The following is a 21,650-nucleotide window of genomic DNA, read 5'->3' as shown; positions in this document are numbered from 1 at the left end:
TGATCCCTCCTCTGGCTGTTATTGTTTATCACAAAACTAGCGTGATTAGGCATAAACAGTGTGCAACATGTAGGTATTTGGTAGGAGAATTATGCAAGATCTTGAGCGACCACTCGCTAGTCTTGGATATCGCAGCCTCGAGCAGAGCATTATTGTGAAGAAAGAATTACTGCAACAGGAACTGGCGCTCCCTCACCAAAGCTGCAGTCATGTCAAAATATGAAATAAGAAAGCTAAAGCGATCAAAAGGCAGTGTTGCTGTCAGCAGAATGCACCACCAAGCCATGCTCAAATACCTACTGCTGTAATTCGAAAAAGAGAAATTCAGACAGAAACTGTATAAGAAGCTGATGGATATGATAGAGATAAAACAACTGAACTGTTACCGCTAATATCAATGAAGGTAAAATCACCGGTGTCTCGAAGAACGAGGCGTCTCAGGTAAAACTGATGATAACAATATAATCAAAGTTTCACTAGCTTCACCACACAGCCTGAACTATCCCTTGGGCCGAACTAAGTTGATTTGCCGCGAAATTCCGTCCGATCATGTCCTAACGCTACTCGGCCAGAACAGAGAACGGGCTTAGGGCCGCGACCGGCAGCCCTAAACGGGCACCCATGACGAGCCTGGCCTATCTACAGGGCGGTTATATACGTCCAACGGGAGCGGCCGATCGCCGTCAACATGTCGATAAAGTTTCATTCATGCCCCGAATCGTGTGAGAACCACGTCTATGTAGTCCCGACCCTAATCACATCTAGCGCACAATATCAATCACGAAATATCCTAACGATATATCTACTGATCCACAGTAGTAAAGCTCACTGTTGCTGCAGTGTTCCCTGCGTGCCACCTACCGGTGCGGAGCCCGTCGGGCCGCCCAGTGCCACCTGTCGGCGGCGGCCGGAACTGCAGCCTCGGCGCCGGCCGCCAGTCGCCGCCTACGTCATGGTCTCGTAGCCCTGGCTGCCGACAGAGACGAACGAGGCCACGTTGCGCAGCACCGTCGACGGCGCCGACGGACGCTTCCGCACGCGCACCACGACGAACGCGACGAGCGCGGCGAGCGCCGCCAGGCCGGCGATCACGCCGAAAAAGACGGCCAGGAACTGGGAGGGCCGGCCGGAGCCGCCGGCCACCGGCGCGCTGCCCGGACCGCCGGCCGGCCCGTGCACCAGCATCTCGCCAGAGATGATGGAGTTCATGGTGGTCACCGAGTTGAGGCAGGTGGCCATGGCGTCGGTGCGCAGATGGCCGATGGCGCACAGCTGGGAGCGCTTGCAGGGCAGGTCGCAGGTCTCTCCGACCGGCGCCCCGGCCGTGTTGAGCCGGTAGTAGGTGTCGAACAGGGCCGGCTCGGCCACCAGGCGGCGGTAGAGCGCGGCCATCGACTGCACGCCCAGGTCGGACAGCGAGTAGGTGTCGGCGGCGGCGTACAGACGGCTCCAGGCGGCCGCGCCGGCCGCGTTCGAGGCCGTCAGGTTGAGGATGTACTGCGAGTAGTCAGTCAGCACGGTTGGCGTGTACGAGTAGAGGCGCACGCCCGGGTTGGTGCCGGCGGCCGGCACCCACGGCGTCACGGACGGCGCCAGGAACATGGCCGCCTGCAGCTGCAGCTCGCCTGGAGCAGCGGCGGGGGCGTCAGGCGGTCAGAGGGACACGGACCGCAGGGGGGGGGGGGGACGGGCGGTCAGGGGACGGACGGAGGACGGCGAGAGACAGAAAGGGTTCAATGTTTGCATTCAGCAAATATAGGTATCCATAATGTTCCTACACGACATTAGCAAAATGGAACGAACCACAACAGCCGGAAGACCACAAGATGTCGTGAACCCTCCCCACTATCCGCTCTAACTCACCGTCAGGCTCCCGCTGTCCGAGCACCCGGGTCCCAGAAGTTGTCAGCGTGCTCCTCACCCCCGTTCCCTGTCCTCCCACACCACCCGGTGTCTCCTGCCCCAGCACGCGGAAGCTGTCGGTGTGCCCCCCTGTCCCCCATTACCACCCCCCCCACACCGTCAGGGTCGTGCTGTCGGTGTCCCCCCCCCCCCCTATCCCTTCCTCACCGTCTGGCGCCTCCTGCCCGAGCACGCGGAAGCTGTCGGTGTGCTCGTGGCCGTACACCTGCGCCAGGATCACGTCCGAGTACTGGCCGATCAGCGCCAGCAGCGCCTCGTTGTAGTTGTCGAACATGAACGTGTCGTCCGTCTGGCGCTCGAAGAAGCCGGGCGCGATGTGAGCGCCGATTATCACCTGACGGGATATAGATGAGGTGGGACGGGAGAGCGGAGATAGATGAGAAGCGAGGTCGGATGTGATACGGGTGAGAAAAGAACACGACAAAACCCCCTGATTTCTAAATATACTAAGATTCAGCTGTTATCTAGTCATATTCTAATCTGCATTCCTCAACGCTCGAATCACGTGAGTTTCTGCTTGAATCTAAGAGGTGAGAAAAAAGGAAGATGTGTGACCGCACGTCTGACTACATCTAAAATAACTGTATTGATATAGTGTTGGCCTGGTAGCCAAACACTCAGTCTTTCTGTGGCCGGGACGTGGCGTTCGTTACCTGTCAGTCTCCATGACACCCCTCTCGAAGGGATACAGGGATGCAGCGATGAGGATCAGACGGGGCACGGACGGCGCCGGCCCACCGGAGAGCCAGCCAGGACGGCCGGGGCTGGATCGGACAGTTCAGGAGCCGCCAGCGGACGGAGCGGCCGCACAGCGGTGCAGGAGGAGGACCGGTGTCACGGGAACAAACTGGAACACAGGCGCAGGACTGGTGTTACGGGGCAGAATGGAACAGTTGACAGGACGGGTGTTAAGCCTGAAACAGACTCTTTCCGCAGTCAGGAAATCGCATGCGAGAGCCTATTCAAATACATGGAAGCACGCTCGCATCAAACGCACGCACTTCCCGGATGCGATTGATGCGGGAAGAATTATAACGTACAGGGTGACACAAAAAAAAAACGGTCATCACCAAAATTCGAATAACTTCGGAAGTTTTATACAAATCATCACCAAACTTCGGCCACTTTAGGTCACACCTATGTAGCAGACATCCACCAAGTTTCAAGTCTTCACTACGAATACTTTTAGTACAGTGTGTGTTTTACGGACGCTCCACAATGTGCTCCAGGTGAGCGCCCCGGCGCTGCAGGGCGTAGGCACACCTGCATCCGGCGGGCAAAGTTGTCGATAACCCGATAAGAATAACGTTTCAGGGGTAGCACACCCCCTGAGCACTGTCTCCAGAGGCCATTGCACTCTGTAAAGTGCACAGCCATCGGGTTATCGACAACTTTGCCCGCCGGATGCAAGTGTGCCTACGCCCTGCAGCGCCGTGGCGCTCACCTGGAGCACATTGTGGAGCGTCAGTAAAACACACACTGTACTAAAAGTATTCGTAGTGAAGACTTGAAACTTGGTGGATGTATGCTACATAGGTGTGACCTTAAGTGGCCGAAGTTTGGTGATGATCTGAAAAAAAACTTCCGAAGTTATTCGAAATTTGGTGATGACCGTTTTTTTGTGTCACCCTGTATTTGAATAAGCTCTCGCATGCGATTTCCTGAACGCGCAAAGAGTCTGTTTCAGCCTTTAGGGTATTCAACTGGAACAGAGGAAGCAGTGAGGAACAGGCTGCTGATGTAAGGGAACAGGCTGGAACAGTGAACATGATCAGAAACAGACTGCTGTTAGGGGCTAGAACAGCAACAGAGAAACAGGAAGAGGAACACACTGGTGAGGTAAAAAGTTAGGACGGCGGAAATGTTAGAACGGAAACTACGCAGTAGGCAAATACACAGCAAAGCTTGGTGATGTGTTGAAATTTGGTTTTTAGGGACGTACGAACTGCATAGGCCGGGATAACTTTAGACCACCGTTCCATGAAACACGTCACCCAGCAATGTCGGAACCCGGACACCATGAGCCGCCACGCGGCTGACCTTGTACCCCTCGGTGCTGGCGTTCTTGAGCTGGTCTCGGAGCCAGGAGAACTGCTGGCCCGGGTCGGCCTCCTTCGGGTCGATCGCCTCGTTCGGACGGTAGTAAATGTTCGTGTTCAGCGAGATGATCTGGAACAGGGCCCGACTCGAGATCAGGGGCGGGAGGGGGGGGGGACATCGCGACACGAGGTAAGGGGCGGGAGGCGAAAATGGGTGACTGTCGAGGGATAGCACTACCGTAGCACTGATACATAACCGTATAAGCACCAGCGAGCCAACTGTGGCCAAAAACTTGGAGCTGGCGAGTACAAGTGTCGCCTTAGGTCATAACGGCTCCATCCGTTAGGTGACAGTGCGCACCAAATAGTAGAGTGAATGCTCCTTGGCTCGGGGTCTGGACGGACCATTGAAAGACGTCCCCAGGGAGCTCGCCTTCGACGCCCCGTCTACAGCCAGCCCTGGTTATTGGTACTCCCATCCCACCCCTTCCCCCTCCTCCGGGGTCCCTCAGAGCTGAATGCCGCCCCGTAGCTCTCAGTTTCAGGCCGACACAGCCCGCCCCGCTCCCCCCCCCCCTCCTCACAGTCAGCTGGTCTCTGCAGAAAACCGCCGTGGTTCGCCTTTCCTCCCCGTGTTTCTCAGAGCTGAATACCGCCGCCCGCTCCCCCTCCTCACGGTCAGCTGGTCGGTGAGCCGGCGCGCAAAGTAGCCGGCCGTGGCGAAGGTCCTCTGCTCGTCCTCGGACAGCAGGCGCGACCAGCCGCCCTCGGTCAGGTAGCGCGTGTAGAACGACTTGTTACCGCCCGGGTAAAAGTCCTGAGGGACACGAGCAGGGGTGAGACGGGTCACAGGTCACAGAAAGTCGCGGTGGAGCTATCAAACACAGACTAAAAACAACGAAACGCAATGCCAAAGACAAGATGCCAGGTGCCGCACCTTGCTGTATAGCAAAACGATTGCTTTACTATAACAAACATGCTAATTCTGGTCGCGGATGAATGCTCAGATGTCTCACCGCCGGGAAGCTGTCGTGGTTTCCCAGGCAGGGCACGATCGGCGTGTCAGGGAACGCCTCCTCCATAACACGCGTGATGTTGTCGATGGCCGAGAAGATCTGTTTGAACTCGGGCCCCTCCTCCCAGTGCGGCGCGTTATCCCTGAGGGCGGGGGGGGGGGGGGGGTCAGTCGGGCGTCACCGCTCTGCACAGTTACCGTCACGGCGCGGGCTGCACCGTCACGGCGTCACATGAGCCGGCGTCACGGCGTCCATGGTCGTTACTGCGTCATACACGGAATCGGCGTTACACCGTCACACGTCGAAAACAGACGGCAGACGTCGGGCTGGCTCAGCCGGTATGTGCCAGAGATTGGTCCCACTAAGAGATACCCCGTCAGGTAACCACATTACCACACCTGCCCAGATACCGGCCCACCACACACAGCGATCTGACAAACTGCCGCCGTGGCTCCCACACTTCAGACAGTCTCTACCCTCACGTTCCAGAGCCTCCACACGTAGCCCGGATACCCTCCCATTACCCACCCGGTCCAGAGACCCGCGCTTCTCCCGTGCCGCTCACCCGGTCCAGATGACGAAGTCTGCCGCCAGCCTCACCCAGACACCCACGGCGCCACGCCTCTCCCGTCCTCTCGCGGAGACCTGCGCGCCCTGTCCCGTGCCGCTCACCCGGTCTAGATGACAAAGTCGGGCCGCCAGCCTCACCCAGCCACCCGCAGCTCACCCCTCCAGAGGTACTGTTCCCTACGGTCCCTACCCTCAGCCGCTCACCCGGTCCAGATGACGAAGTCGGGCTGCGGCTGCACCTGGGCCATGTGCCGGACGGCCTCCTTGACGAGCACCCAGGGCGCGTCGCAGCTGTAGTTGCCAAACAGGCCGTTGTCGGCGGTGGGGTCGCCGGCGGCGCCGTGGCACCACGAGGACACGTCGCCGGTCCGGTTGTACGTCCAGTCCCAGTGAATGTCCGTGATCTGCCAGAACTGGCCGGCTGGCCGGCAGCGGGCGACAGTCAGCCGGGGCAGAGCCGCCGGGGACAGTCAGCCGGGGACAGCCGCCGGAGACAGTCAGCCGGGGACAGAAAAGCAGACATCCCCGACACCCATACACTGGTCAAGGTATCGCGGGACGAGGAATTACTTGGACTGTTTTAGCAAAGCGTTTTTGTGAAGATAGGGTATAAAATCAAATCAGATGTGACTCAAAAAACAAAACCCTGGTCGGCAGAGTCAAGGACGCTTGCAGCCGAATAGTCAACGTCCAACTAAAAGATAGAGCTTAACGACTTTGCTGATGCAATATAATTATAGAACTCATAGAAGTAATTATCACTTAAATGAAGTCAGAAAAGGTGAAATGCAGACAATACAGTGAAATCAGCACAAAATAGATATACAGAAATCGTACACGATTTCCCGATGCGGAGCAATTCACAAATAAGGTTTTAGGTTAATCATCCAAGGACAACCGAGGTCACTTGAACTAGGAGTGTCAGTCGACTTGATAGACGTTACCGCTATCAGAAACTCGTCAAGAACAATGCATGAGAGGCGGGCTTTCCAACACGGACCCGATAGCAGCTCAGCCACCGACGAGTGCCGTGGTACTTCAATAAAAAATAGGTCTCGGTAAATGCAAATTCGTAAGGAAGCGACATGTAAATATAAACGAGATATTCGCATATCTAAAGTGAAGGTAATTATGCTCTCAGGTCAGTGGGTTGTGCATAATGAGGCTAGGCTCCATATCCTGTGGAACATATGCCTATCGGTAGCATCACGCTGCTCCCAGCGGCTAGTAAGCGCAAAAAATCGTGCAGTTCACCCGTGAACTGATCTAGGATGAATAGATCTAAACGTGACGAGTTGGGCTGAGACCAAATCCCTTTTCCTGAGCTCATGTCACGCACATTAACCCAGATCTCCCAAAAAGTTAAAAACAACAAGATGCCCATTGAATCCACAGCAGTCAGGCATATTGAACGCAATGACACAATACGGGTCTAACCTACGTCAGTCCCAAAACCTGGCGGGGTTTGAAGCAGAAAAAAAATAACACTTTAATTCCTATCAATTAACTTCGTCATTCTATCCAATCATTTATCTAATACCAATACATTAGTGTGTGGCCCAGCACGAGGCCCATATTTCCCCACAGTGCCCATATTTACCTGTGGTTGTTATCTGAAGCGGCGGCTTGGTTTCAGCGGTCTGCAGCACCATCACCAGCACCAGCGCCACCAGCACCAGCGGAGGGGTCACCAGCCGCGGACGGCGGCCCATCTCGGAGAGCTGGAACGGGACCGGCGCACAGTCAGACCTTCGCGGGACCTCCCCTTCGTCCGTGAGTGCACAGCGGCCGCCCAGTCAGTCCTCCGTCTGTGAGTGCTCAGCGGCCGCCCAGTCAGACCTCCGTCTGTGAGTGCTCAGCGGCCGCGACACTGCCTGTCTCCCGGCCTGACTGTCCCCGCGGTGTGTGTGAGAGTTGGCGACTGTGGTCACCGGCGGCCGACGCGCGGTGGCAAGGTCACGCGCTCGCCGGGGGGGGGGACGGCGGGGGGGGGGGGTCTGACCCCGCCCCGGGCGGCCGGCGCCAGCCGATAGGTCGCCGCAGATCGGACCACAGCTGCCGACACCGAACGGAGACCGGGACATTGACCACAGCATGCCACGGCCGGCGTGAGACCCGCGCCGGTGGCGTGCCGACCAGAGTCCGGCTTCTATTTATCTCGTATCCGCCTTTTTCGGCGGGATCCGTGTGCTCGTTAGAGCCCCAGCCCTGTGACGGGGACGGCAGAGATAGGACAGCCCAGGGGCGTAGGCAGGGGGGGGGGCCACTGGGCCATGGCCCCCCCCCCCCCTTGGGCGCCGAAGGCGCCCTTTGCGATTGGAGGGCGCCGAAGGCGCCCTCCAATCGCAAATGCAATTGTGATATAATCGAATCGAAAAACAATCGCGACTGGAGGGCGCCCTCCAATCGCGAATGTGTTTACAGGGAAAATACGGATGGAGGGCGCCCTCGGAGGACGCCCATTCCAAATACGCCCTCCAAATACGGTTGGAGGGCTCCCTCGGGCGCCCTCCAACCACATTTGTAGGCTGTAGCTCTCTAAGCGTACCGGTGGTCGCCTATGTAAGCCGCTGTCCTGTAAATAAGCGCCCTCTCACCCGAAGGCGCCCTCCTGTAGGTCGCCACCCTGCTACACATTGCCGCCCTTCTGCTGATCGGCGTCCTCATAATTATTGGCGCTCTTCTACCTATTGCGCCCTCATGTGAAATTTTGAAGGCCGCCTTTCTCCCTTTTGGCACCCTCTTGTTCAGTGCCGCCCTCCTACCTATTGGTTCCCTAGTCCTTCCTGTTGAATGCTGATCGGGGCCCTTCTCCTATTGGCGCCCTCGTGTTGATCGCCGCCCTCCTAACCACTGGCACCCTCCTGTTGATCACCGCCCTCCTATCTACTGGCACCTTCCTGTTGACCAGCGCCCTCCGCACAGACGCCGTCCTGTTCGTGTCATCCTCTTGAGCAAAGGCGCCCTCCTCACCATTGCCACCCCCATTTTAATCGTCACCCTTCCGCTCATTGGCGACTTGCAGTTGATGACCGCCCTCCCACCTATTGGCGACCTCTTGTTGATCGCCACCCTCCTATTGGTGCTCTCCTGTTCCTCGCCACCCTCTTACCTGGTGGCGCCCTCCTGTTGATTGTTGATCGGGGCCCTCCTACCTATTGGTGCCCTCCTGTTGATCGCTGCCCTTCTATCCATTGGCGCCCTCCTGCTGCTCGCCAACTTCCTACCTATCGGTGCCCTACTGTCGAAACTCGGGATGTTGATCGGGGCTCTTCTACCTATTAGCGCCCTCCTGTGGATCGCAGCCCTTCTACCTATTGGCAACATCCGTTGATCGCTGCCCTCCTATCATTTATTTACTCCTTTGGCATGTTCTTCAACTTAGTCGTTCTATTGCACATAGTTGATGTCTTGCCTGTGAAAACTGCCACAAATGAACGTGCATTCAGCACAATGAATGAAGTACCTATACCTACCAAAACTATCTACGCTCTACGATGCATAAAACACGTCTTTGGTCTTAACGGATTGATCCTACTTTACGTGCATCATGGCATCTATATGTATTACGATTAAGTATTGTCAACAGGTTCGGCCGCAACAGCAGGCATCTGAAGTTTCGGTGATTGAAACTGGTTATGTGGGTACACTGTATGCACCTGTGAGAAGGCTATGAAGGCTGGTCTGAGGTAATTTGGATGATGTTTACGCATCTCGCGCTCCGGTATCAATCCGATACGGTGATCTGGTGCGTAGATATGCCACCGCCAATAAACTTTTATACATCGACACCCATGAGCCAAGCTTTCTATACAGTTTGTGTGGCAGCGGCCCGACCAAACCTTAGGTATTTTTTATACCTTCAAATTTGGTAAAAGAGCGAGAGGAGCTTTGAACACTGATCGTATAAAAGGCGTGCCTAAAAAGCGGAGGAAAAGGTTGTTTTCAAAAATTTCGCGCGCCTTCGGCGCAGCATTTCAAGACCACTTGACCTTTTGTGACCTGGAGTATAAAGAATACACACGATGCAAAATCAATGCAGCACGACCTATACGAGGTTACGCAAAAAAAAAAACTGGTGGCATGGTAAAAAACGCCTCCCAACCCCCCCCCCCCCCCGTTGAGTGATTTTTTATCTCGCGACCGTATGGCGCCCTCCTTGGGTGAGGTGGCGCCCTCCAAACCCTTGGCCCCCCCCCCTTCGCGATTTTCTAAATACGCCGCTGGGACAGCCGCCCGACCGCTGCAGGATCAGTCGCTCCGGCCCTATGACGGGCACAGTGGAGAGGGGAATGACACCCTGACACGACCGCTGCAGGGCCAGTCGCTTCGGCCCAGTGACGGACACGGTAGAGATAGGAAGGACAGCCGCTCCACCGCTGCAGGACCAGTCAGGGCTTTGACACATTGGAGGTGTCAACTGTCAATTACAGATAGGGAAAGAGGACCAATATTTGGTGTGAAGCCCTTTGCAGCCGCACTGCAGAGTGCCATTTCCGAGCAGATCTCGGTGACGCGCGCCCGTTGAGCCGGTGTAGGGTTACTGCGGTTCCGCGGGGGTTTCACGTGGATCCGCCTCCTACCCCGCCCGAGACGCCGCGGCCGCGGTACAGCCGGGTGCAGGCTGACCGATAGGGACTCTTCATCCACAGGGTACCTCAGCACTGACAGCAGCCGCCTGGTACTGAGCTCAACTGTGCGGCATAGCCCACCCGCATCCGCGCCGTATGACACTGGCCCGGGTCGCCGGATAGAGCAATCTGTGGGCCGGCCGTGAAGTCACCGCAGCGCACAGTGGCCCTTTTTCAGAATTAGCACGCATTAATTCCCACAATACCTGAAAGTGGTGCAAGACATCACCACGTGATCAAGGACGTATTCCCTGCCAATGCAAAGAGAAGAAAAGAAACGAACTGCCCAAGGAGATTCGGCCCAACAGCGACAGGCCGCTCGGGCCAAGATTTGGCGCACGTTCGCACGGCTCGCCCGCCGGCCAGGCCGCTCCGAACGCAAGTGTGGCGAGCCCGCCAGCCGACCGCGCTGCACTGACCGCCAGGACGCCCCAGGGCGTCACGTGACCGCATCTACAGCTGTTGCCAGCCACCGTTAGTATAATTTCAATTAGCACATCTTATGGCAAAAGTCAAGCCACATTTAGGCGCACACCAGGTGACACCAGCTTCGAGCCAGGTCAATGAGCTTAGTCGTATCGAACAGGAGCCACAGCCGCTCGCGGACTGAACTGGCTCACATTATCCACCGTAGAAGCAAAATGGCGCAAAATGGCGCGATGCCCTTTGGTGGACATGGTCCGAAGAGATCGGCGATTCGAACGATGTATAATACGACATGTTCCAGAGTGTGCTGCTTAACATAAAGCTTCATATGTATGCCGCCATCTCCAGTTAATAATTGTCCTGTTATTGTGTCCACAATATTCGGCAAAAGTGGTCTATTGAAGTTTATACAATGAAAATTGTGGTTTCTAGGGCTTCTACGTAAACTCAGCTTCACAGCCATGCCACTAATTTTTAACATTTTCTCACCGAAAGCGTTACAAATTGATGTTCATCTCACCCTACTCTTTAGGGTCCGCCGGTGGTGTCCGCGCGCCTCTCGACAAACTTCGATTTTGCGGTCAGTTTTACCAAAGACAATTAGTTTTTAGGAGGTAAAAATGGCACCATCGGATAGTTTGGAATGTTTTGCACACGATTAGACTGCTTTTTACTCAAAAGAAGATAAAAAATATTTTGAATTTATGCGTGCTAATTCTGAAAAAGGGCCACTGTGCAGCGGTAAAAGCGACCAGCCTACTATGCTTTTCAGACCCCATGAAACCCTAATTTTCGGCGATAATTTATTTACTATTTGTCCAATTTGCTTCAAATTTTCACAATGCACATTTCAGCTCAAGCGCCAATTTTCGCCAATATGGTCTCTTAACAAAATATCAAATTTTAGGGTACTTGTCGTTGCCTCGTAATGTTAAAATCGGCTCCGTAAATCCGTCAGTGGTGTAGAGGCTATCCGTGCGTAGGTGTGACGTCACAAACACGTGACCATTAAGCTCCGCCCTCCCGGCGGACGGGGTAGTGACCTTGGCCGGTCAGTCGGCTGCGTGGAGCGGGCGGGGCAGTAGCTGTCGCACCGGGGCGGCTCGCATGGACCGTAGCTGCCGTGCAGTTGTCGTTGCAGCCGTAATTTCATCGAATGAGCTAAATAGCGCGCATAAGTAACGTTACTTAGTATCTGCCTACGTCAATACTAAGTAACGCACCAGCTGAAGCCCTCGACTAATTGTATCTATCACAAATGTACGTACAGTGTACACCTTGTTCAGTCACAAAAAATATATATGTATTTCCACACAAGATTCGGGGCTTGTGAAAAAACGCGCATAAAAGACGCTGTTGATTTCAAATGATTGCGTAAGATTATGTATCGCGTCAGACTACGTCAAAATTGCAAAACAGAATCACCATTAACATGATGCAATTTATGTGTTTGAAATATGAAATTTGATTAGGAATGATGCCGGCGTGATCGATTTAGGTATATCATCCCGGTGCAACTAAGCATTGAACACCTTCAGGACTAATCCATTTGATCATCAAATTAGGTTGAGGAGGTCGCCAGACTAACTTTGCCCCCAGAGCTTGTGTGTTGAAATGCAAACATGAAAAGTAAAAGCCTAGAGATAGTTTACTCACCATTGAGGACATACCTACTGTTACTTAAGTTTTACAAAAAAGATACGAGTTTATTGATGATCGTTCTCGTGTAGTGCCCAACGTCCGCCTGCCACATTGCTATTTCTTTTTGTGCACGTCTTAACAATATAACACACACATGACACCGCGATAAAGGCCATTTCTACCATACGACACATTACGCTTCTGCCCCACCCGGCGCCCCGCCCCGCACCGCTTCACGAATCACGAATACGGTCGTTTCGCTGGAGCGATGCCCCAGGCAATCGGCCGTGTCCGAGACTCTTCATCCTACTTTGTTGCTTTCTGCGCCTTCCTCAGAAACATTTATTGGCACTGCCAAATATATCAATATTTTTGGGTTAAGCACAGGCTTACACATGATCTTATAGGTAGGTAATCGGGTAGTGACCTGACCCAACCTGACGATGAGATAGGTGCAACTCCGGCTTAAATAAATGTTTAGAGTCCAAGAGTCTATCAATCTTTCCTTCTACGGCCGGTTCCGTTCCAATAGATCCTACCTTGATTCTGATCATTCTGAATATTCTGAGCTGGTTCTACGTTTAAATACAAAAATAAGGTGAGGAGGGTACCAAATGCCCTCAAACGGATAATTTTTTGGCTTTCGTCCCGAAACAACTTTGCCAGCTTCACTTGTCTCCAGTATGTGGTCCCGCTGCGACCTCTCCGCGGTGCTGACACCGACTGAAGCGGCATAGACCCATCGCGGTCACGGCCAGTGGGCGGAGTTTAGTTGGGCCCGGCGCAACGTGATTGGCCAGCGCTCCTATCCAATCCGGTGCGGTAGCGAGCGAGCCTCTATCCGGGTGCAAAAACTGATTAACATTACGAGCCAACGACAAGTGCTCTAAATTTTGATATTTTGTTAAGAGACCATATTGACAAAAATTGGCGCTTGAGCTGAAATATCGTCTGCCAAAATTTCAAGCTAATTGGACAAAAATTGAAGAAATTATCGCCGAAAAGCAGGGTCTCATGGGGTCTGAAATGCATAGTAGATGTCATAAAACTTGATGGTAATTTATATCACGGTGTATTCTACGCCCAAGGGAGCTGCACCCTCTTGTGGTGAGTAGTTCAATGAAGTTTGGAAAATGGAGGGGTATTGTGCGCTGGTGGTATGTTTTGTCTGTTTTTAGCCGTATTAAACTACACCCATTTCTGAAATCATAGACAAAGAGTCCAGGAACAGACGTGTACATAAACAGGTGACGTCGTCGGTCGAATTTTCATAAGTAAATAGCAGTTTGCATACGTTCGTAAATTGTACGCGAACATGGTACGGAGGCAGATTAAGCCCCCTCCGGCTGTTTTACCCCTAGAGCCTAGAGCTAGAGCCTGATGAAACAAACGAAAGCGTGCGTCGTTACAAGATATAGCGACCGTACTTTTTTAAAGTTCCCAGGTCAACCGGTGACCTCTGGGCTCAGGTCAAGTGCCCCCCAATGTGAGGGTTTGGTATTTGGTGAATAACTTCGCCAAAAATGGTTGCAGAACCACGATTTCAGCACCATTGTGTTCAACTTCACCATTGTCAGACAATACACTGCCATTGTATGGTTTTGGCTAACCATCTACTTTGATGGTTTCACCCCCTGTGGGCCAAACTGTTGACCTGAGGTCAAATCTGAGGACATGTCAGTGAAAGTGCTATCAAATGTGCTTTTCTGTGACTCTCTAGCTCTTTTGGTTCACGAAGTTAAGGCATGCCAGTTTAAGAGAAAAAAAAATGTTGTCAAAATAGGGAATCTTTTCGCGATAATTTATGTTTGGTGACCTTCAGTGACGTTAGCAATAAACTGATCGAAAAATGACTTTAATGCTTCTGAAAGGTCGAATAGTAAACTTTCTTCTGCTTTTCCAGAGTATTTCCACCTTTCTTGTTTTCAAGATAGTTGGGTGTAGCCAAATACGACACGCCCCCCCCCCCCCCCCCCCCACTCCCCTACCATCGCGAGGTTAGCTGAGACCTCCACCAGGCAAGCCTGCAAAGTATGGCGATTTCCACGAGATCTCGTCAGTGCGGACTCCGCCGGTGCACGATGTAGTGCAGATTGACTGAGGTCTGGTGCTGAGGTTGCGTGGAATGGTGCTGGTCCTTGGTGGTATTTAGGTACCGTACGCTGGGCCAGTGTGCTGGTGCAGCGGTGAAATCCCACACTGGAAAACATGCATACACTGAGCCGGACACCCGTGAGACCCTCTTGCGCCGAAATTCGGCGCAAACGATTTTGCGCTGAGATTTTTGCAGGATTTGCGCCGAAAATTGGGTGCCTATTTGTGCCAAAATTAAGCCACAAAATCAACCAGACCAGACAGAGCGTACCAGGGCCTTGGACGCTCTCCCATGTTCCAGCGTCCGAATAATTTTTTTTTATTTAAACTCTATACCTCCATAGGCGCGGGAGCCGGGGGGGCAGTGGGGGCAGCTTGCCCCCCCAACTCTGGGGCCGTGGGGGCGGTGCCCCCACAGCTTTGAGACGGAATACCAAACTTTTTTGTAAATGTTTTCTTTTTTTGTTGAAAAAGCCGAGGGGTGAAAAATAAGTGGCCTAAAACCGGTGAGAAAACTAGATTTGGGGGTACCCTAGGTTAATCTCTATTATGGTGTGCCCCCCCAGTCGGAAAGAAGTTCCCGCGCCCCTGTATACCTCAGTACGATTAGCGCACTGTAGCGTCGTGCCGTGAAACAAGGCCGGAGCCGGAAGTTCCGGGGCCACAAAAATCGGCGGAGTGGTGTGTTCGAGGCTGGCGGGGGCCAGCGAGGGCCCGTCAGCGGAGCAGCACGTGCCCCGGCACATCAGCTTCTTCTCGGCACACGGCGCCGCGCGACACTTGTTTCGCCAGGTCGTCAGCGCTCTCATTCCCTCGACACCGCAGTGGGCAAGAACCCACTGCAGTATTCGAGGCTCGGCGATGTTTAACAAGGTCTCCCATACCAATACCTATTTCCACGCCGAGAATGGAGGCCTCACCTGACTCTGAGCACCCGTTCCTCCGCTGGGTAGACTCAGGGCGGCTCAGTTCGAGCACGCGACGACCGGCCACCGGGGCGGGGACCTCTCGTCCCGAGACCTCTCCAGAGCCGCCAGCACGGCGAATCTGCTGCTAGTCGCTAGATTGACCAATATGCCCCGAGATTGACCAGCGTGCGGACTTAATTCGGTGACCATCTTTCGCCAAAAAATTATGAGGCCGCCCTGTGCCGAAAAATTCAGCTGCTGCCATGCACTGAATTTGGCGCACGCAAAGTTAACCCGGGCGGTGTTCGGTTGCAGTTTTTTATCAGCAGGCTGCGAGCATGCGGTTATTTCTTGGCCTGGGCCCTCATCGGTCAAATTCACGTGGTCTCTTCATTTGACCAATGAGAGGTCAAGAAGCGCCAGCAAGAACTTCCTTATATGAGAAAAATTGACAGCACGCTGACATAAAAACAGCGACAGAACAAGAGCTCAGGACGTGCAATGAAATTTTTGGCGCAATCCCGCCACTACACCATAATCGGCATAACATGGACTCTATAAGAATACCAATTCACTGACACCAATATCTAGGTACTTCATCCGAAATATAAGTACCCACAGTTGAATTCTGTAGTCTGTACTATCAATCAACTTGAACCCTCGAGAGATTCAAGAAAAAGATAATGTTCTGGCTTACCTATACTCCCAGGGTAGAAATATTACTTTTCCCACAGTGTATATAACTACTTTTTCTTTCAGACCAAGATGAAGACTTTTCCAATCAGTATCCTGATCCCCACCTGCTGTGGTTGGTGTTGTTGTTGCCGACTAGCGCGCTCCTCAACGAATGTTGTTGTTTTCCTTGGTTGTTTTGGTTGTTTCAGTGGTTGTTTTCTAGAATCCCCGCGCCGCAATTGTATTTGGAACAAGCTGAAACGAAAAACGACTTTAGTAAAATGATTTGTTAATAATTACGTCCATAAGAACAAAACAAACTGCATGTAAACTGTTGAGCCTTTTTTATATACCAAATAAATGTAGCTATATATTGCCTGGCATCACTTAAATGAACTAATTATCAGCTGAACACAGCCTTGATAAATAGAAATAAAACTGAGTTGAACCTTTTTTTACCAATCTTTCAACCCTATTTTCGGAAACTAATGACGTCATCAAATAGATGAGTAATCTCTTTATTCTAGTTGCCTTCTCAAAAGCTGCTTAGCTCCAAGCCTAGCTCAGCTGGCTCAGCTTAGAGATCGCTCCAAGGCCCCAAGGCCGTATCAAGGCCCTAAACACGGTATATTTGCGGTCAGCGATGCCATTCCTTGGGATTTGTCCCAAGATCTTGGGATTTGAACATTAACATTGGGATCTTGTGATTTGCACTGCATATCTTGGGATCTGGCAGCATAGGCGTCGCCAGAGATTTTCGGTTGGGGGGGCAAAATCAACTTTTGTGTTAAAACTTGCCTTTCCCCAGTCTTTACTCACTCGTTTTACATATCAATCGACGCGCAATGGTGCGAGGAATCCGATGGTGACAAAGGTTTCCTTCTAGCTATGACATGTAATTTTTTACAGAAAAATTCGAAATTTTGAAATTTCATGACAAAAACGACTGGTAGAATTATAGTATATGCCTAGTGGCTGCGATTGCCGACGCAATGCAGAGGGCCCCTGTGCAGACGCTCGACGCTCATGATCATTACCCAGAAAAAGGTGAAAAACGCTCCATTTAATCGGATCACTCTCCTAAAACCTCCATTCACGCATGCATGCAGAGGTTTTAAGTGAAATGCATAGAACTTATCCCAGCCGCCGATAGTAGATGGGATGATCGTAGCCGAGATCGTAATTGGGCATTCGGCGGAGAGTGAATGTCGGAAGTGTGAATCGGAAGTAAATCATCTTTGCTCCAGTGAGAGGAAGTGTTTTGTTCATTCGAGTGTGAACAAAAGTTCCTCGTTTTTCGTGTGAAGGGAAGCGCAGCAAACGCGAACAAAAACTGTTTAACGGAACCAAAAGTTACGCACGGCATAGCGGCAAGGGATCCCTTAGAGATAGGTTTGGGACTTCCATGCCATTTCTGGCCACTCAGGGTCAGTGCTGACTCCCAGAAGCATGCTTAGGATCCCAGAGATCGGCGTGGGCCACCTCAAATATTTACGTGTACGTGGTGCTTTAGGGCTTTCCAAGCCCAAGGTGGGGCCCTCAGAAGCCAGTGTGGGCGCGGGCGCTAAGAGACTAGGGCTAGGGTGAGCCTGGAGCCCTCGGATAACAGTGTGAACCTTCGGGGTCTGTGTCGAATCCCTAAGGACCCTACGTAGGCGGGCATAATAAACATGTGTTGCGGACCTCAGAGGGACACGTGAGCTGTGACCCCTCAGATGCCGGCTTGGGGTTAGGAAAGTCTGTCGCCTCAAAAGTTTGGCTGAACTATCAGAGGCCAGTTAAGGTTCTAAGAAATGTTCGAAGGCTCAAAGATCCCTGTATGGACTCTCAGAGAACATGGACACCAGTGGGACTTTCATAGGCCGGTTTGGGCCCTCTGAAAGCTTCTTTAGGGCTCAGTGGAGCTCCTTAGGAGCCTTTGTTTAAAGCAAGCTCATGAGCCCTGCGACACTTGTACGGTACTTGAGCCTGTCGCAGACATTTGACGAAAGTTGAGAAAGGCCCCGAAGATTTCGTTTCACGCTTTGAACGAAAATTGTGTCAGCACTCCAAAACTTATGAAAATCAGCTGTAAAATGTAATAAAGAACGAACTAGGAACATGGAATGAATCACAGCATTGACATTTCCGAGTCTGGACTCGGAGTCTTGAAGATTTTGCCGACTGCGAGTCAGACTCTGGTTTAAACTGGACGCTCCAACCGAGTCTGACCTCACAGACATTCTCAGAAAGGTACCCCCATTTTTTCTCGACTCCAAAATCTCATCGGATCTGTATCGATCTCAGGGGGTGCCCGGTCCGAGGTTGGGGGGGCAAGCTGCCCCGCTTGCCCCCCCCCCCCCCCGTGGCGACGCTAATGTCTGGCAGAAGCTGATTTCACTTTGCCTTCTCATGCTGTCGAATGCTTTTTCCTTGGTCGATAATAGATTTAGGATGGATTTGCACTACGGACGGTTAATCAAACATATTGAAGTAACGGACGAAGCTTGCGATGTTTCTAGCCGGCATTATCTTCCCGAAATCGCAGGATTATTTTTGTACCATTACTTGTTATGGGTATAGTAGCAGCTTTCAGTCGCTGTTCGCAACTGGCGCTCATTTGTTTAATTTCCAACTACCGATCAACGGGGATGGGTGGTTTGGCGGCATGATGGACGACGGTGAAAACAGGGCGCCTGGGGCGATTTGATCAAGGTTCGTGAAATTTACACGTGACGTTTAGCATGTAGATTGTAGAAGGCACACGAAGGGGGAGAAGCTACAAATGTCACGTGACTAATATGCCCTCCGGCGCCCTGTTTCACCGGCGTCCATGATGTTGGGTGGCTATGAAAAGCTTTTACAAACATTATGCCTAAAAAAAACATTTCAGAAAGCGGCTCCCGCACAAAGCGTTTCATTTTACGGTTTTGCTCTATGGAGGCTTATCCAGGGTTACTTTTAAAGGGGGGAAGAGGGGAATTTCCCCCCTTCGAAAATTCCGCTCCCCCTTTCAAATCGTGTCTGAACGGCTAGGGAGGGAAGGGGGAATTTCCCCCTTTCAAATTTATTTTGGAGCCCATTTTCAATCAATTCGCTATTCAGATTCTATAGTCATCGTTAATCAGATTCTCGTCATCAATCAACGTTGCTGGCGTTAAGATAATTATTAATTTTCAATTTTCGGTTCCATCCAACCATTTTACGTTCAGTGCAGCAGGAACTCCAGATTTGACCCGATACCGATCGGATAGTCGGTGGGACGGTGGGACCGTCTCTTGTCTTGTCTCTTCCGCCTTTTCGCAATCACTGACATATCGGTACAGGCGTCGGCGTAGAAACCGGCGGGGGACGGGATTACCTCTCCGAACCAAGGGTGGATACAGGGGGAGGGGGGCAATGGGCCATGGCCCCTCCTTTGACGCAAAAAGAAGGTGACCCCCTTTTGGACCCCCTTTTATATTCTGTGTTCTTTCTCAGAAACGACCCATTTATTCACGATTATTTTCACTTTTTCATCGACGCCAAGGCCAGACATCTAAAATTTTTGTCCCAATATGACAATGGCCGTGTTTAACCATCCTCCAAACCGGAATCATTGAAGGAAAAACAACGTTATTTTTGTCCCATAGGCATCAAAGATTTGAGTAATAAATGATTTTTCTCTTTATGCAGCATTCACGTTCATCTGCTTTGCATGCAGAGCAGGGCGCAAAAAAATGTACCTCATCACAGCCGGCTTTCCCAATGGAACTTTCACTGCTCACTAATACTAATAGTAATAATTCAAGTTTTGTGCTTCATTAGTTTTTGTTCGGATATCACTGCCCACCTTGTAGTTGTAGAGGTTGCAGTTTTGTAGCGCCGTCGTTTCTCTACATACACGACCACACAAAGAACTTTGGAATTGCTCGTTAACTGTAGCTTTTGTGAGCGTTTAAGAATTTCATGTTTTTTTTTTGCTCATTTTTGCTCGAACAGTTTGACATCAATTACTCCTGACCTAAGGTGACCTAAGACTTGAAATTTTGTGCGAAGGTTTCAAATTGATGCCCGGTAAGGTACTAAAAATTTGGCGGCGCTGCGCGCCGCCGTTTTTCACTTTTCAAGAAAACCCACATGGGGGCCAAAATGACCTCCAATCAGGGCGCGGATTAACCTCTCTCTTTAGAAAGGCGTTACTTAATGTTTGGCCGGGGTATACTTACTAGTTATTGATACCACTGATAGGTTGATACTACTGATTGGCATTTGCAAGGGCGCAGTCAAGTTGGGACCTCCCCCGCCCCTTACAGCCAAGGTAGGTGCGTATATTTTTTAGCAAAATTATTTTTTGGCAACCTTCCAAAATAAAGTGGCTGAAACCCGAGGAAAGAATAGGATTTGGGGGGTAGGTAAGGTTCTGCGGGCTCCATCCTAACGAAAAACCTAATGGTATTGCCGCCCACCCCCCTTTCAGATGCCCCTGGATCCGCCTTTGCCCCGAACTTTATTCCCCCTCTCAACTTTTCCTGTAAAAGTAACCCTGGGCTTATCCGTTGACCGCGAACCAAAATAAGGGCAATTTGTCTTTGACCTCGGAAAAGTGTCTGGTCACCTGACCTCTGGGCTCTGCTGGACCAAAAATAATCAAAGCGTAACATTGCGACCTTCACAACACTGCTGACGTCTTGTAACTGTATAGTCCAGGGGACGAGTTAGGTCCTCGTTTAGACCCCCTCGCCATCGCCGGCTTGAAAATTCATGGGCCCCAGCGGGCACTGGCTTACGCGCAGATTCACAGCATAGGCTTTTCGATTTCAGGATTCACATAAGCTTTTAAGAGCTTGTTTTGGAGCCCATATTTCAAAACTCAGTGGTGGAAAACACTTCAAATCAGCCTGACCTCACCTGACCCTAGCTTCTCCAAATGTGTCACGAGACAAATTTTGAAATAAATCCAAAATGCCACAGACTTCGTTTCCAAGAAGTTCTAATAGATTCGGACTGTGTTTTAAGTCCTTGACCCACCATTGACGGTCGACGAATGACCTGACCATAATATCAGATACCACCGGCTTCATGTTGTCTAGGCCAGCATCTTCATTTTTCGTGAAGCTCTTATACTCGGTCAGGAACCGAGAGTCCGATCGACCCCTCCCCCTCCCCTCCCCCCGGCCTCTAGGTACATTAGCTGCTGTAAATACGCCAATAAGGACAAGGGTGGACCCGAAGAAGAGAAAGTTGAATACTAAACACACTAATATGTCCAAAATAAGCTATGGATTTACTTGGGGTACTCCTAAGGATATTCGATGGGATGTCTTGGGATTTGAGACGAGAATCTTGGGAAATTCTGGTCGAGATCTTGGGATGGAGCAAAAATGTGGATGGCATCACTGTTTGCGGTATATAGAGAACTGTCCTAAATACATACAAGGCTTGCGAGTCTTAGGGCCAAGGCTCTTAGCTCATACACTGTGATTCCTATATACGGCCTTGCTGTGATTGACAGATCGGACCAAACATGGGAGAGCGTACAAAGCCCCAAAACACTGTCTGGTTGATAAGTCTTGATCAGTAGATGTGCACATGTGCTTTATATGAAAAGGGCTTAATTTTCGCACAAATAGAGACCTAATTTTTGGCGCAAATCACGCAGAAATTTTGGCGCAAAATCGCTTGTGCCAAATTTTGGCGCAAGATGGTCTCACGGGCGTCCTGCGTAGTGTATGGATGTTTTTCAGTCTGGCCCGTGTCCGGACAAAA

At 51.6% G+C, this 21,650-nt stretch overlaps 1 protein-coding gene across 2 annotated transcripts; it reads right to left on the bottom strand.

Moving 5' to 3' along the window:
* Nucleotides 1-323: 323 nt before the first annotated feature.
* Nucleotides 324-21,007, bottom strand: LOC122373489 (acid sphingomyelinase-like phosphodiesterase 3b). 2 transcript variants are annotated; one of them, XM_043351600.1, is made up of 9 exons: nt 20,913-21,007; nt 16,049-16,178; nt 7,149-7,269; nt 5,753-5,969; nt 4,979-5,120; nt 4,639-4,779; nt 3,964-4,092; nt 2,071-2,257; nt 324-1,625 (listed from the first exon to the last, which is right to left on the bottom strand). In XM_043351600.1, the coding sequence occupies exons 1-9, from the start codon at nt 20,963-20,965 to the stop codon at nt 946-948; spliced, it is 1,800 nt and encodes a 599-aa protein (XP_043207535.1). In that variant the 5' UTR covers nt 20,966-21,007; the 3' UTR covers nt 324-945. The 2 variants fall into 2 exon arrangements, with proteins under 2 accessions (XP_043207535.1, XP_043207536.1); XM_043351601.1 differs by lacking the exon at nt 20,913-21,007 and having other exon boundaries at nt 15,946-16,059.
* Between the last annotated feature and the right edge of the window lie 643 nt (nt 21,008-21,650).

The sequence above is a fragment of the Amphibalanus amphitrite genome, unplaced genomic scaffold, assembly GCF_019059575.1.
Source record: "Amphibalanus amphitrite isolate SeventyFive unplaced genomic scaffold, NRLGWU_Aamphi_draft 001504F_arrow, whole genome shotgun sequence".
Classification (NCBI taxonomy): Eukaryota; Metazoa; Arthropoda; class Thecostraca; order Balanomorpha; family Balanidae; genus Amphibalanus; species Amphibalanus amphitrite.
The sequence above is the reverse complement of the archived record's forward strand: the minus strand, read 5'-3'. Positions and strand labels throughout refer to the sequence as shown.

Bases quoted from the DNA above. Each gene is read 5' to 3' on its own strand.
- LOC122373489 (XM_043351600.1), bottom strand. From the start codon at position 20,965: ATGAAGCCGGTGGTATCTGATATTATGGTCAGGTCATTCGTCGACCGT. The intron at 4,780-4,978 runs GTGAGACATCTG...CGTGTCCCTCAG, and splicing joins ACCACGACAGCTTCCCGGCG to GACTTTTACCCGGGCGGTAA. The intron at 1,626-2,070 runs GTGAGGAAGGGA...CCGCTGCTCCAG, and splicing joins CGGGCAGGAGGCGCCAGACG to GCGAGCTGCAGCTGCAGGCG.